The sequence below is a fragment of the Ictidomys tridecemlineatus genome, chromosome 11 (assembly GCF_052094955.1).
Source record: "Ictidomys tridecemlineatus isolate mIctTri1 chromosome 11, mIctTri1.hap1, whole genome shotgun sequence".
NCBI classification, from domain to species: Eukaryota; Metazoa; Chordata; class Mammalia; order Rodentia; family Sciuridae; genus Ictidomys; species Ictidomys tridecemlineatus.
The window spans coordinates 119,659,499-119,672,701 of record NC_135487.1 but is presented as its reverse complement, the minus strand read 5'-3'; the positions used below and the strand labels follow the sequence as shown (position 1 = coordinate 119,672,701).

Here is a 13,203-nt window from a genome sequence, read left to right as displayed (position 1 = left end):
GTCAGAATAATCTCTACACCTGTGAGCTTCAGAGCACCTCTCAGATAAGCTCTTTCCATGATGAGTTTTTATGTTTAGGGGTTATTTTTTGTTCTTATTTTAAATTTTTATTTATTTAGTTCCCCCCGGAAGTTTCTCTTTCTTTCTTTCCTAATCTTCTTTTCAAATGTCTTTCTTCTTATGGGACGTGCTTCCCAAAATCTAACCTACTAGAAGAGCTGCAAAAGGGCCATATACTCCCTTCCTCCATTAGAGACCTGAAGGCCACACAGTTCAGTTCTGACTTCTCTTCCACATTCCAGAGCCAGCCCCTCCCTTCCCCTACCACCTCAAATCCAGGCTCCAGGCTGGCAGACACCCACGGGAGGGTTTCTCCCACAATCCCATTCTCTTTGCCCTTTCAAGGTTCTGATGGGGGAGGGGGCAAAGAAGAACCACTCAGGATGCACTCCGTGAAAAAGTGGCAGCAACTAAACTCAGCTGAAGAAAAAAGAGCATTTAACTTCAACCTGAGAAAGAGACCAAGATAACACAGTAAATTCAAGAAGCTGTCATTCTCCAGAGCTGCTCCAGTCAACCACTTTTCACTGGGTGCTACAACATTTGGATTCCAAACCTCTGTCCAATCTTTCTGCAGTTTCATCTCACTGTTGTCCCTTGTTAGGACTTCTTATGTTAGGACTTCTCTTGTGTTAGGACTTCTCTCTGCCCCTTCCAGGGCCTCAGTACTGTCCTGGACAGCTTGGCTTCAGCCTGGACAGTAGCACTGACCAGTCAGGCAAGAGAAGAATCTAGGCCGGGAGAGAGAAGGAAGAATGGAAGTTTTTTTCTTCCGTCCTAAATAACTTTTGGCAGAAAATTTTAGGGGCTTCATCACCTAATGTCTCCTTCACTCTCCACCAATGTTAGAGGTCTCAACCTATTTTTCCATCTTGTGCGCAGAAACCAAATCTTTTGCTAGGAGGCCCAAGAATGTCCTTTGAGGAAATAGGTCTTACCCCCAAGAACCCGAAACACCTTATCCAAGCAATCCCAAGATAACTCCAGAGAACTTCATCTGAACCCACCAAGATCCGAGTGTCCCAGCCTCCTAGGTCCCTAGTGAGAACAAGGAAAGAAAGGCCCCTGGGTCCTCTGCCAGTCTCTTCCCTTCTAGCCCAAGCCAGCAAAGCTGGAGCTGTAAATGAGCTCCATGCAGAGTGGTACAGTTGGGCCACACAGAGGAGGTGGGGGAATGCCAGCAGAGATAGGTGATTCCCGGACAAGCATATGCACCCATACACTGGATGTGGGGCAATGTTGGGGAGACAGATTTTTCCCTTTTGGGGTAGGGGGCAGCAGTGAGATTCTGCATTAGAGCTGTAGAAGAAATGGGACCATAACCCTGCCCCCCTTGCCACTCCCACCCCCCACCCCCCAGTCAGTAGAGTCATTGCCATTTGATATCCACTGAGACAACTTGGCTGCTCTGGGCTCTGGGTGGGGGGTGGGGGGATGGCTCAGAAAACAGCAGCTCCTTTCAAGGCCCAGGTTGGCAAGAGCTTTGGGAGGCTGGACTGGCCCAGATCACCCCCAACTCCCCCTCCTTCCCTCCCTCCCTCACCACACCACCAAAGGACTCTCGGGGCAGGGGGGAGTTGGCACTGCTGGGCCATGCCTATTGCCTCCACAGTCCTGCCCTGGACCCTCTCCCTGGCTTGATGCCTTCCCTCCCTCTCCTCCCCCTACTCTCCTTTCTGAAGAACCAGCTAGGAGCCCGGACACCTGGTTCCTTCTAGACTTGGTCCCCTGGTCTCTGTCTACACCCTGAGGAATTAATGAGTCCTATCCCTTGGCCCAGAAGGGCGCCCACCATCATGCCAGGAACATGTTCAAAAACCCTTGGAGATCAGGGAGAGAGAGTTTCAGGATAAAACTAAACTGAACTCATTGGTGGCTAGTGGCCCATTCTGGGGCTGGTTTCCTACTACCCACTCCACACCCTCCTCAGCACCCCTAAAAAGGAGGACACCAAATTTTTCATTATCACCTCTCTCTCAGACTACCTGAGGGGAGTCCCAGTGGGGAGAAAAATAATTCAAGCGCCACAGCAAGAGCAAACTGGCCAGAAATCTGTAGCCGGGATTTGTATTGATATACAAGCTTATTGGGCTTTAGGCTTTGGATTCTTTGGGGGTCCAAATTTAAACTGGCTTCTTCACCACCCCCATTTCTCCATCTGCCACTGCCTGCCATTTACTAGAATAAATCTCAAAGATACCAGAGGCCCTACCCTCACTTTTTTCCAGTTTTGTCCTTCTACCTATCCTAGGGTTCAGCTCTCCTTCACCAAATCAGGAAGTTCCAACTTTCATGTCTTTCCTAATACAAGTGCCCTTGGTTAGTTCCTGGTGTGGGGAGGGATAGGATGGGAAGGGGCATCTCCCTTGGAGGATGAATTTATAGATCCCAATCTCCCCTCTTACTCTAGAAGGAGTTACTCTGCTCCTTTTTTCCTGGAACTCTTGGCTTGAAATAGCTGGGTGTGGGTGGGGGGCAATAGGGAGAGGTCTTTAGGTGAGAGAGCCAAGTTGGAGTGGAAGGCAAGGGGCGGGCAAGCACACCAGGCGGCTGTCTCCCTCTAACCTGTGTTTTTTTCTCCCCTGTGTGAACTGGTTTTCAGTGGGTGTCACTATATGGGGGAACATAAGAGTAACCTTTCCATATTGAGAGGTGGGGGCACAGTCTGTTTGCGAGTGTGGGGCGGTGCATGGTTATGCGTGGTTGTTGCTGTAAGAACTGGAAGAGCTGCAGGTCTGCCAGTCCTTAGAAGAAAGGACTGAGGTGACCAACCTGGGTAAAGTACGCTGTATGAGGAGCCCTTCCCAGGAGGGTCTATTTGGAACTACCCAAGGTGGAAGGAGGGGGAACTGGATGTATTGCTGAGGCCAGCCAGGGTAGGAATCAAGTCAGTGTCTCTGAAGAGTTAAATGAGCAGGACCCCGGCCAGGGCGGCAGCACTCCTTCATCAGGGCCAGGGTCTTACCTTGGGTTGAAAGTGGAGTGGTCCCTCGGATGGGCTGCGGGGCAGCGGGACAGATGGACGGACACGGGGAGGGCAGGAGTGAAGAGCGGAGCCGTGCGACGGGCTGGGCCAGGACTCTTAAACCCGGAGCTGGGATCAGATAAGGGCTTGTCCGGGGGCCGGGGCCGGGGTCGGGCCGGCCGGGGGCAGAGCTGGGCCGGGCCGGGCCGCCCCCTCCCTCCGCAGCACAGGAGCCAAACTTTGTGTGAATGGAGGGGCCGGGAGGGGGGCCGAGCGGGCGGGGGCGGAGGGGCCCTGAACCGACCAATGGGAGAGTGGAGCGCCAGGCCCGAGCGGTGGGGATTGGAAGGGCTTGGCCAGGAGGCGGGGCGTAGAGGGCAAGGAAGCGGAGACCCAGACAGATGGAGGCGCAGAAACACCCAAAGACTGAGACCCAGACAGAGTCAGGGAGAAAGAGAGATGAAGGGACGATATGCGAAGCGATAGAAGCCGACCTGGCAAGATGACAGGGGAAGAGAGAAGGAAGAAAAGGGAGGCGGCCGTGTCAAAGACGAGGAACCAGAACGCGAGCCGCGGGGGCGGGACTGGGGGCGAGTTAATGAGGTGGAAATGAATTCAGGACTGGTCCACTGGCCCGGCGGGCTGCGCCTGGGAGTGAGATTGAGCAAGCTTGGCCTGGGCTCCCGGGCTACAGGGCTATATTATTCAGCTCAACTTTTGTTGTTCACCATTTCCTAAATAATCCGTGCTATGCTGGGTGCGAAATGAGAACATCATCCCCAGTTGCAGCGGCTTTTCCTGGAAAGGAAGCTCAGGCTGGAACAGGAGCAAAGTGTGGGAGATTTTGAAGCCTGCAGAAAGGGAAAGGCCACGGTACTTAAGGGGCTCCCAGATGTGGAGGGAAAAAGACAGGCATCTGCTGAGGGTCCCAAAGGATGCAGAGGATTTAGGAGACAGGAAATGGTGGGGAAGATACTTAAGGCAGAGGAACAACCTGAGCAAAGTTTTGAAGGGAAATGAAAATAAAGTCCATTTTGGGAGGGGGGAAACAGCATGAGATTGTTCCATTGGATTAGCGTATAGAGAAGTGGTTCTCAGCATTATCAACATGAGCAGGACTTCACTTCATCAAGATTTCTTTCATTACCTGGATCCTGTTTTGAGAGTTTTTTTTTTTTTAAATCCACAATTTCCACTCTTGACATGTATTGAAGAAGAGCATAGTTGTTTCCCATTTTCATTCAGTATGGACATTTAACTTCTCATCAACAAGCAGTGTTACCATATTCAGTTGATACAAATCCAGAGACAAAACCAAAAAGACTAGAAATTAAAGCCATATATGGGTAAGTGTACCTTTCAAAAAGCCTTCACTGGGGAAGAAGGAAGGTCTGGGCTAAAGTTAAGGCACCATTTGTATTGAGGTGAGGGCAAGCAGGTTTGAATCAAGGGGAAACAGTTGGCAAGTAGACTAAATAGAAAATAATTGTTGTAATTCAAGCATGAAGATATGTGAGCCTAATCAAAGTGGTAACAATGAAAAGTGGAACGGATAAAACATATTGGGGTTCAGAAAAGTCAAAAGAAGACAAAAAGCCAGGCACAGTGGCACATGCTTGTACTTTCAGCAATTCTGGAGGCTGAAGCAGGAGGATCACAAGTTCTAAGTCACCCTCAGGAATGGCAAGACTCTGTCTCAAAATAAAACAAAAAGGACTGAGGATGTGGGCGGGGGCTGTGGCTCAGTAGTAGAGCACTTGCCTAGCATGTGTGAGGCACTGGATTCAATCCTCAGCACTGCATGTAAATAAATAAATAAAATAAAGGTCCATCAACAACTAATAAAAATATTTTTTAAAAAGGAAAGGGGCAGGGGCGAGGACGTGACTAAACGTTCCTGGGTTCAATCCCCAGTACCCCCAAAAATAAAGAAAGAAAACAAAAACTTAAGGATCAACTTGATACACAAAAGGGGAGGCTTTAGGGATCATCCTAAAATCTGAACTTGAGCAATCAGGAAAATTATGAGACCCCTGATGGACATAAAGAAGCTCAGGGGAGGAGCCAACCTGGTGAAAGGACTGTGATGGGGAAGAAGAAACGATGAGGTCAGAACTAGGAATCGTGGAAAAGGGTTGGAGCCAGAGAGAGACGGAGAAAGCGGCTCCCAAGGCAGGGTGGGTTGAAGCCATGACAGCGAGTAGCTTGCAACAAAGACTGAACCCCGGAAAGACAGCCTGACACAGAGAGTGAGGAATTCTCACACTGGGAAGCTGAGAAGGATCCCCAAAGAGTACCAGAGAATCCACCAGACAGGCAGATAGGCGTCAAAGAGTAGGTCACAAGAGTCAAAGAAGGAGAGACTGCTCAGGAGGAGGTTGTAACAGTGTCGGCAGGTGAAAATATTTGGCAATGAGAAAGCCACTAGTGACATTTGAAAGCAGTTTCAGAAGAGTGATCAAGGTGGGAACTAGATTACAAGGGGTTATCATTAGAAAGTGAGAAAATGTTGGCAAGTACAGGTCACCCTTCAGAGAACTTTACTCCAAAGGAGAGAAATACGGTAGGCATAAGGACAATGTACTAGAAACTGTCTTCTAGGCTTTCTTCAAACTCCCCATACCCTCTATTCCTGCAAATAGAAATGAGGGGCTGTGTGAAGGTGTTCTAAAGGCCACTCTGCAGGGCTGCTCTAAGATCTTGAAGGCAGTAGGAAGGGAATATCTAAAAGATCCCTAAAGAGCCCACAGTCTTGACATTCAGAGCTAGAGAAGATTTGGGGGCTTTGGTAAAAACTACAAAATAAAATAAACAACACCAGAGAAGAGAAAGCAAAGAACTATAATGTTTTATAGAATCATTAATAGACATTCATTTTGTATTTATATTTTCCCAAAAATGTTATCCAAGCATTTGGCTTCAGTTATCATCCATGTATCAGTACCTCCAACCCACTTGGATATTCATTTCCAATTCAGCACTTTTAAAGTAGAACTTGTGATCTTGCTCACATGAATGTTCCTCTTCATTAATTTCCTACCACAGTGAATATACTATATAACCCAACCAGAACACACAGCAGTCTGCTAGGCTCTTCATTTTTCTTTACTTCCTGTTCCTTATATAATTAATACTTTTACTTTCTCTCTCTTCCCCCCCTCCTATTAGGGATTGAACCCAGGGTTGCTTTACCACTGAACTACACTTTTTACTTTTATTTTGAGACAGGGTCTTGCTAAGTTGCCCAGGCTGACCTTGAACTTGCAATCCTCTTGCCTCAGCCTCTAGAGCAGCAGGAATTAGAGATGTGTGCTACCAGTCCAGCTAAAGTTATCTGCTTCCTAAATCACCTAAATATTGCCCCTTTCCTCTCTATCCTATTATTTTGTAATGACCTGGAACACCATCTCCCAGGGTTACTGTAGCAGCTTCTAATTGGTCTTTTTACTTTCAGTCTTTCTCCACTCTAATAATCCTTTAGATCATGAATTCTTTTATGTAGAGATCATTAACACCAATAACACATATCTCTCTGAAACATAAATCTGACTGTGTCACTTCTCAGTTCAAAAACCTTCAATAATTGCCAACAGTCTATAAGTAAAATGCAAGTTCCTTACCATGCGACAGAAGGCCCGCTTTAACCTGGACATGGCACCATTCCACCCTCATCTTCTTCCACTGACCCTACCTAGACCTCCAAACCTAGAACAACTTCCTCCTCCAAAACCCATGGATCAGTCTTTTTATATCCTGCTCCTGGAGCCTCTGTGACTTACAGTGTCTCTGAGCAATGCCCAAACCTCTCTCTTTACCCCTACACTCTCTTTGGAGCTACATACACTTTCATGATTCCAGTCACGGGGGATTTCCATGTCCACATGACAGGCCCCAAACCAAGCTTGTCCTCTCCTGGGTGGGAGTGCTTGTGACTTCCTCCTTTCTGTGTTACTCCTGGTCAAGCAGACTAAATATCTAAAAATAGTCTTGAATCTTTACCCTTGCCCTATGCTCCATCTCAGGGCATACCAATTAAGCCACCAGAGTTTTGTTAAGTCTCCTTTAGTTATATCTCTCTAGGATATCCTTTTTCATTTTCATGACCTCTGCCAGGATCAGGAACATCACTACCAGCCCAGGTTCTGGCCCTTCTGCCCTTCACCATTCTCTCCAGTCTCAAGGGAAGAGGCAGCCTGTTTTCATTATATCAGTCCCTGGGCCATGGAATCAAATAGGTGCCCAAACAGTGCCCCTTTTTACATCTCACAGTCTGAACTCCTTTGTTGGGTGCTTCAGGAGACTCCTCTGTGAGGGGAAAGAAGAAAGGACCAAAGGGCAGTAGCAGAAAGAGAAACCTTGAAGATATCTCTGAAAAAAAATTCATTTCAGATAGTCTATGTCTTCTTTGCAGAGCAGAAGAGTCATCTGGGAAAACTCAAGATGGTAGAGGAAGGGACTGTCCAGTTAGAGAGAGTTTAGATATTCTAGAACAACTGGGGTGCAAGGCTGTGGAAAAACACACAGACAGCTTTAAAATACTATAAAGTTCTTGTTGTAGGGGAGTACTGGGGATTGAACCTGGTACCATTGAACTAATTCAATTCCCAATCTCCCGCCCCTTTCAAATGTTATTTTGAGACAGGTCTCTCCAAGTTGCTAGCCTCAAATTTGCCATCTTCCTGGCTCAGCCTCCCAAGCAGCTGCGGTTACAGGCATGTACCACCACACTTGGCTTATAATATTCCAATTTTAAATTAATGAATGAAATTGAGTTTCCATTCTTCAATTATATCCATCATTAATATTCCTTCATTCATTTGAAGTGTCAGTTTAAATTTTTTACTTCTTTTATAAAAAAGAATATGTAGATTAGTCACTAGGAACCCAATAGGGAATCAGTGATAGGGGCTTAGGAAATTAGTATTTGTGTTTCCTATGCATGATCAATCTTGAGATGGGAAAATCAAGATTGAGAGAGTTTGGGTGGCTTGCCTGGTAGCATAGCTAGAAAGCATTAGATTGGTGATTTGAATCCATGTATGTTTGACTCCAGAGTTGTCTTAGGGTAATACTAGAGAGAATTTGTATGCTTTAAGCACAGTCTTATTTTTCAACTAGAGGCTATGACCTATGGTCATATGTAATATAAAAAACTTCCCTGGGTCATGACATCTAGTGTCCACCATACAAAAGGACACAGTAACGCTGTCCTTGAGGATCTCTCTCTCTCTTCTCTCCTTTGGCAATTTATATCTTCCTGATCTTGTTCATTGCCCCTTTCAGATTTATTCCTCCCAACTTTGGCCTCCTCCCTTCTTTCACCTCTTTCATAATGGGGGTAGGGCCCCCCCTCAGGAAGAGTGCAGGGGTGAGCAGATTATTGGAGGAGAGTCCACAGATGTGCAGCAGTTTGAGGGGCTTTTGCTGGGAGAAGCAAGAGTGGAGGGAAGTTTTGTGTTGGGAGGCCTGGCAGAGGCTCAGAACAGGGAACAGTTAACAAGTCAGAGGAGTTAGCCTGAAAGAACAGAGGAAGTGATAGGGCTTGTTTCTGGATTCCATCTGACACGTTGGTGCTGAGGTCCCACAACGCTAAACAAATCCCATTAGGGCACCTAGAAGCAGGATGTCTCTGGTCAGGAGTGATCCAAGAGAGGGACTGAGCTACACCCCACAGTCAGTAACAGACTGCTGTTTAGGTAGACCACTTCCTTTAAGTAAATGTCATATACACAAACACACATTTTATAAGACATATACTAGGGGATGCCTAATTACATTGTAAAAGAATTCTTCCCTTCAAAGAGAAAGAAAATGTCTTTAATGATGTGGTTCTACTAGTGACTTTCCAACTGGGTTTATTGATAGACATTTCATTAATACCCAGTACCCTGTGGTGAGAGATTGGAACAACAGGGAATTAAGAAACGACCAGTGTGGTCATGCACACCTGTAATCCCAGTGACCCAGTGCCTCACACGTGCTAGGTAAGCACTCTACTGTTCAAGGCCAACCTCAGCAACTCAGTAAGACCCTGTTTCAAAATAAAAAGGGCTAGTGATGTAGCCCAGTGGTAAAGTGCCCCTGGATTTTATCCCCAGGACCAGAAGGAAGGAAGAAAGGAAGGGAGGGAGGGAGGGAGGAAGGAAGGTTGGAGGAGGGAGGAATAACCAGAAGCCAGGTGTGGTGGTGCACACCTGTAATCTCAGTGACTCAGGAGGCTGAGGCAGGAGGATCACGAGTTTGAGATAGGCCTCAGTAACTTAATGAGACCCTGTCTCAAAATTTAAAGGGCTTGGGATAATAGCTTGGTGGTAGAGCACCCTGGTTGCAGGAAAAAAAAAATGGGGGCGGGGTGGGGGGGGAGAGAAAGAAAGAAGTGACCACACACCTGAAGTTAGAGTTGGATACTCATTTATTACCTGTAAATGAGGCAACTCCTGGAACATTCTAAATGTCAATGTTAAAATCCCAGTCTATCTCTTCCCAACCCAGAACCATGTGTGGGGAGGCTTCTGGTCCTCTTGCTGTGATGAAAATACCAGAAAGGCAGGAAGCACCGCAGCCTCAGGAGCCCAGCCAAGACTGTTGGTCCTGGAGCTGTGCTGTGCTGCTCTACATTTCACTGGAGTCTCCAGCTGTGGTTCTTTGGCCATATCCTTCCTCTGTCCAGAGTATTCTAGGGCTCCATCTCTTTTGAATTTATAGGCATTTATATAATCTACTAGATTGGCCTCCCTGCTCCACCAAGCACATTTCCTCAACCTTTCATGCTTTCCTTCCAGTCTCCAAGCTTTTGCCCAAGAAGGCCCAAGATCTTGCCCAAGCAAATCTTCCCAGATGGACTGACCCCAGGGCTTGCCACAAAAACAACAGCTAATGGCACAAGAAAAGAGCGGACCCCCACCAAGCTGCCAGTCCTCCCACCAGAACCCAGAGCTGGGCTTGGTGGAGGAAGGGAACTTATTTTCCCCAAAAAATCCCACCTCTTCTCCAAGCCACATACCACAAGGACTGCCTTACCCAGTGGGCTGCTTTTTCTAGTTTGCACCAAATTTCTGTATAGACCAGCAGAGTGGCCCCAACGGTGCCCTTCCTGTCCTCAATATTTTTCAGTTGCAACCTCTCATCACCATAACTGACATATTTGGATTGATTCCTTGCAAAGCTGCTTCATTCTCTCAGTACCTACAAGTATTATTGCCTATTTTTCTGTTATCCTGGTGCCTAGGAAAAGTTTTATTTTTCTCCTACCTCACTTCAAGCTCAGTGATAAACAAGGAATTGAGGCTAGATAACAGGTAAAGTATAAAACCTGCAGCTCAGTAAATCAATCAGGTGAGAGTAGCATGGTTCAGGGCAGCCAGGACTGAGGCAGGGGGCTGACTGAAAACACCCTCTGACGGGCACTGCCAGCCCTGTGATTCCCCCCTTCAGCAAATGGGGCCAGCTGTATGCAAATTCATTTTGCCCAGGAGTTTGGTTTCTTCTCTCTGAGATCCTGGCACAGTGGAACCAACGTGAGCAGCCACTTGGCAGGACAGAGAAGGGCAGACTAGCAGTCTCAAGGCTCAGGTGACAAGGCGAGGCCCAGGAGACAGGGATGTTGACTGGGGCTTTAACAGCAGTCTTGATGCCAATCTCAGGCTGAAAACTCGATATTTCCACTTGAAACAGCAAGAAACACAGGCAGAAGGGTTGGGCAGAGGGCAGTGCACCAGGAGTGCCCCCTGCAGGTCTTACTGGGCGGTGCCAAGACAGAGGAAGGTGGCACAAAATGGATGGGACTATTGAAAGGTCCCTGGGATGATGGTATGATGTGGCTGACTATGAGAGTGAAGAAGGAGGAGGAGGAAGAAAGAGAGGAAAATAGAAGCTAGCATCTATGTGGTACTTACATATTGGGCATTGCTTTATGTCATCTTTGTGACAACCCTCAAGAAATGGATAACATAGTTATTCTCATTTAAAAAAAAAATCTCTTGGAGTTGTAGATGGACATATGCCTTTATTTTATTTGTTTATTTGTATGTGGTGCTGAGGATGGAGCCCAGAACCTCACACGTGCTAGGCAAGCACTCTACTGCTGAGCCACAACCACAGCCCCTCTCATTTTTTAGATGAAAAATATGTAGAGGTCTAGAGAGGCAAAGTAAAATTTTCTCAAAGTCACCCAGGTATCAGAGGACAGAGTTGAGATTTTTAACCCACATCATTGCCCCCCAAGTTTATATTATTCAGCATCCCCCACTGCCTCCCAACTTGCAAATTCATTCCAGAAACATCTAGCCTGCCAGTGTTCATTTTTACATCTTTCTGCTCCTCCAATTCATATTTTCTTCCAACTTTAAAAGATCTATAAAAGAATAGATCTATATCTTGGATATAACAATAGAGATAACAACAATAACACCTTGGATCTGTATACAACTCTGCTTTTAATTATTTCCCTGGAACTGGGGCTGGGGATGTAGCTCAGTGGTAGGGCACTTGCCTATCAGGTACAAGACCCTGGTTCAATCCCTAAACTGAAAAAAAAATTTTTTTAACTTCTCTGAGGGAAAATGGACCTTGAGGTATTCCATTTTCCCCAAGATTTTTTTTTCCTGATTTTTTTCAGTGCTCCCATATAAACACAATCAACTTATAAGAACATTTAGTGATGTGCTTTGTTTACATAACATTCTATCTATACACACATTCACATACATAAACATGACTGTTACTTTGATTTCCAACATACTAGCCTATTATATTATATGCCACGGTTATTACATTATGCAGAAAAAGCATGGAGTTGACAATATCAAATGCTGGCAAGGATGTGGAGCCACAGGAACAGGAATTCAACGCTGGTGGGCATGCGAAATGGCAGAGCCACTTTGGAAGACAGTGTGGTGGTTTCTTACAAAATTAAACATATTCTCACCACAGGATCCAGCATTCGTGCTCCTTGATTATTTACTCAAAGGAGTTGGAAACTTGTTTCTACACAAAACCCTGCAGGCAGATGTTTATAGCAGCTTTATTCGTAATTTCCAAAACTCAGAAGCAAGCAGGATGTCCTTCAGGAGGTGAATAAATAAATAAACTGTGGCACATCCAGACAAGGGAATATTATTATTCAGCACCAAAAATAAATGAGATATCAGGCCATAAAAAGACATGGAGCAGGGGCTGGGGTTATGGCTCAGTGGTAGAGCACTTGCCTTGCATGTGTGAGGCATTGGGTTCGATCCTCAGCACCACATAAAAATAAACAAACAAAACAAAGGTGGAAAAAAACAAAATTAATATACTTTAAAAAAGAAAGACATGGAGCAACCTTTACAAGTTAGGGCTGGGGGGATAGCTCAGTGGTGGAGCACTTGCCTAGCATGTGTAAGGCCCTGGGTTCAATTCCCAACACCACCCCTCCCATCAAAAAAATGTATAAGTGAAAGAAACCAATCTGGGAAGCTACATATTATATGGAGTCCAACTATATGACATTCTGGAAAAGACAAAACTATGGAGACAGTAAAAGAATCGGAGGTTGCCAGTGATTAGTAGGAGGAAGGAATGACTAGGCAGAGCACAGAGGATTTTTAGGGCAGTGAAACTACTTGGCATGATACTGTAATGGTGAATACATGTTGTTAAATATTTATCAAAAGCCACAGAATGTACAACACCAAGGGTAAATCATCATGTAAATCCAATGGACTTTGGGTGATTATGTTGTGTCAATGTAAATTCATCAATTGTAACTGAAGTACCACTCTTGCAGGAGGTGTTGAAAATGGGGGAGGTTATAAAGTGCAGGGTCAGAGGACACATGGGAAATCTCTGTACCTTTCTCTTGACTTTTGCTGTGAACCTAAAACTGCCCTAAAGAAATAAAATCTTAGGTCTATATAGCTCAGTGGTAAAGTGTTTGCCTAGCATGCAAGAGGCCCTCAGTTTGATTCTCAAAACACACATGCACGCACGCACGCACGCACGCATGCACGCACACACACACGCACACACACAAAGTCTTAGCAAGATATGGTGGTGCACACCTATAATCCCAGCTATTTGGGAGGCTGAGGCAGGAGTATCGCAAGTTCGATTCCAGCTTCGGTAACCTCATGAGACCCTGTCTCAAAATAAACTAAAAAGGGCTGGGAATGTAGCTCAGTGGTTGAGTGCCCCTGGGT

The 13,203-nt window shown here is 46.1% G+C and overlaps 1 protein-coding gene across 2 annotated transcripts in view; it reads right to left on the bottom strand.

The window, feature by feature from the left end:
* The window catches only part of Kcnj10 (potassium inwardly rectifying channel subfamily J member 10), a 33,325-nt gene extending 30,047 nt beyond the window's left edge, over window positions 1–3,278 (bottom strand). Inside the window, exons 1-2 of one of the 2 annotated variants that reach the window (XM_040287264.2) lie at window positions 3,026–3,278; window positions 617–791 (exon numbers count right to left, since the gene is read on the bottom strand). In XM_040287264.2, the coding sequence (XP_040143198.1) occupies window positions 617–643 (27 nt within the window). In that variant the 5' untranslated portion in view covers window positions 644–791; window positions 3,026–3,278. The remainder of the gene's footprint in view (window positions 1–616; window positions 792–3,025) is intronic. The other variant, XM_005339378.5, reaches the window with a different exon arrangement.
* Window positions 3,279–13,203: the final 9,925 nt, after the last annotated feature.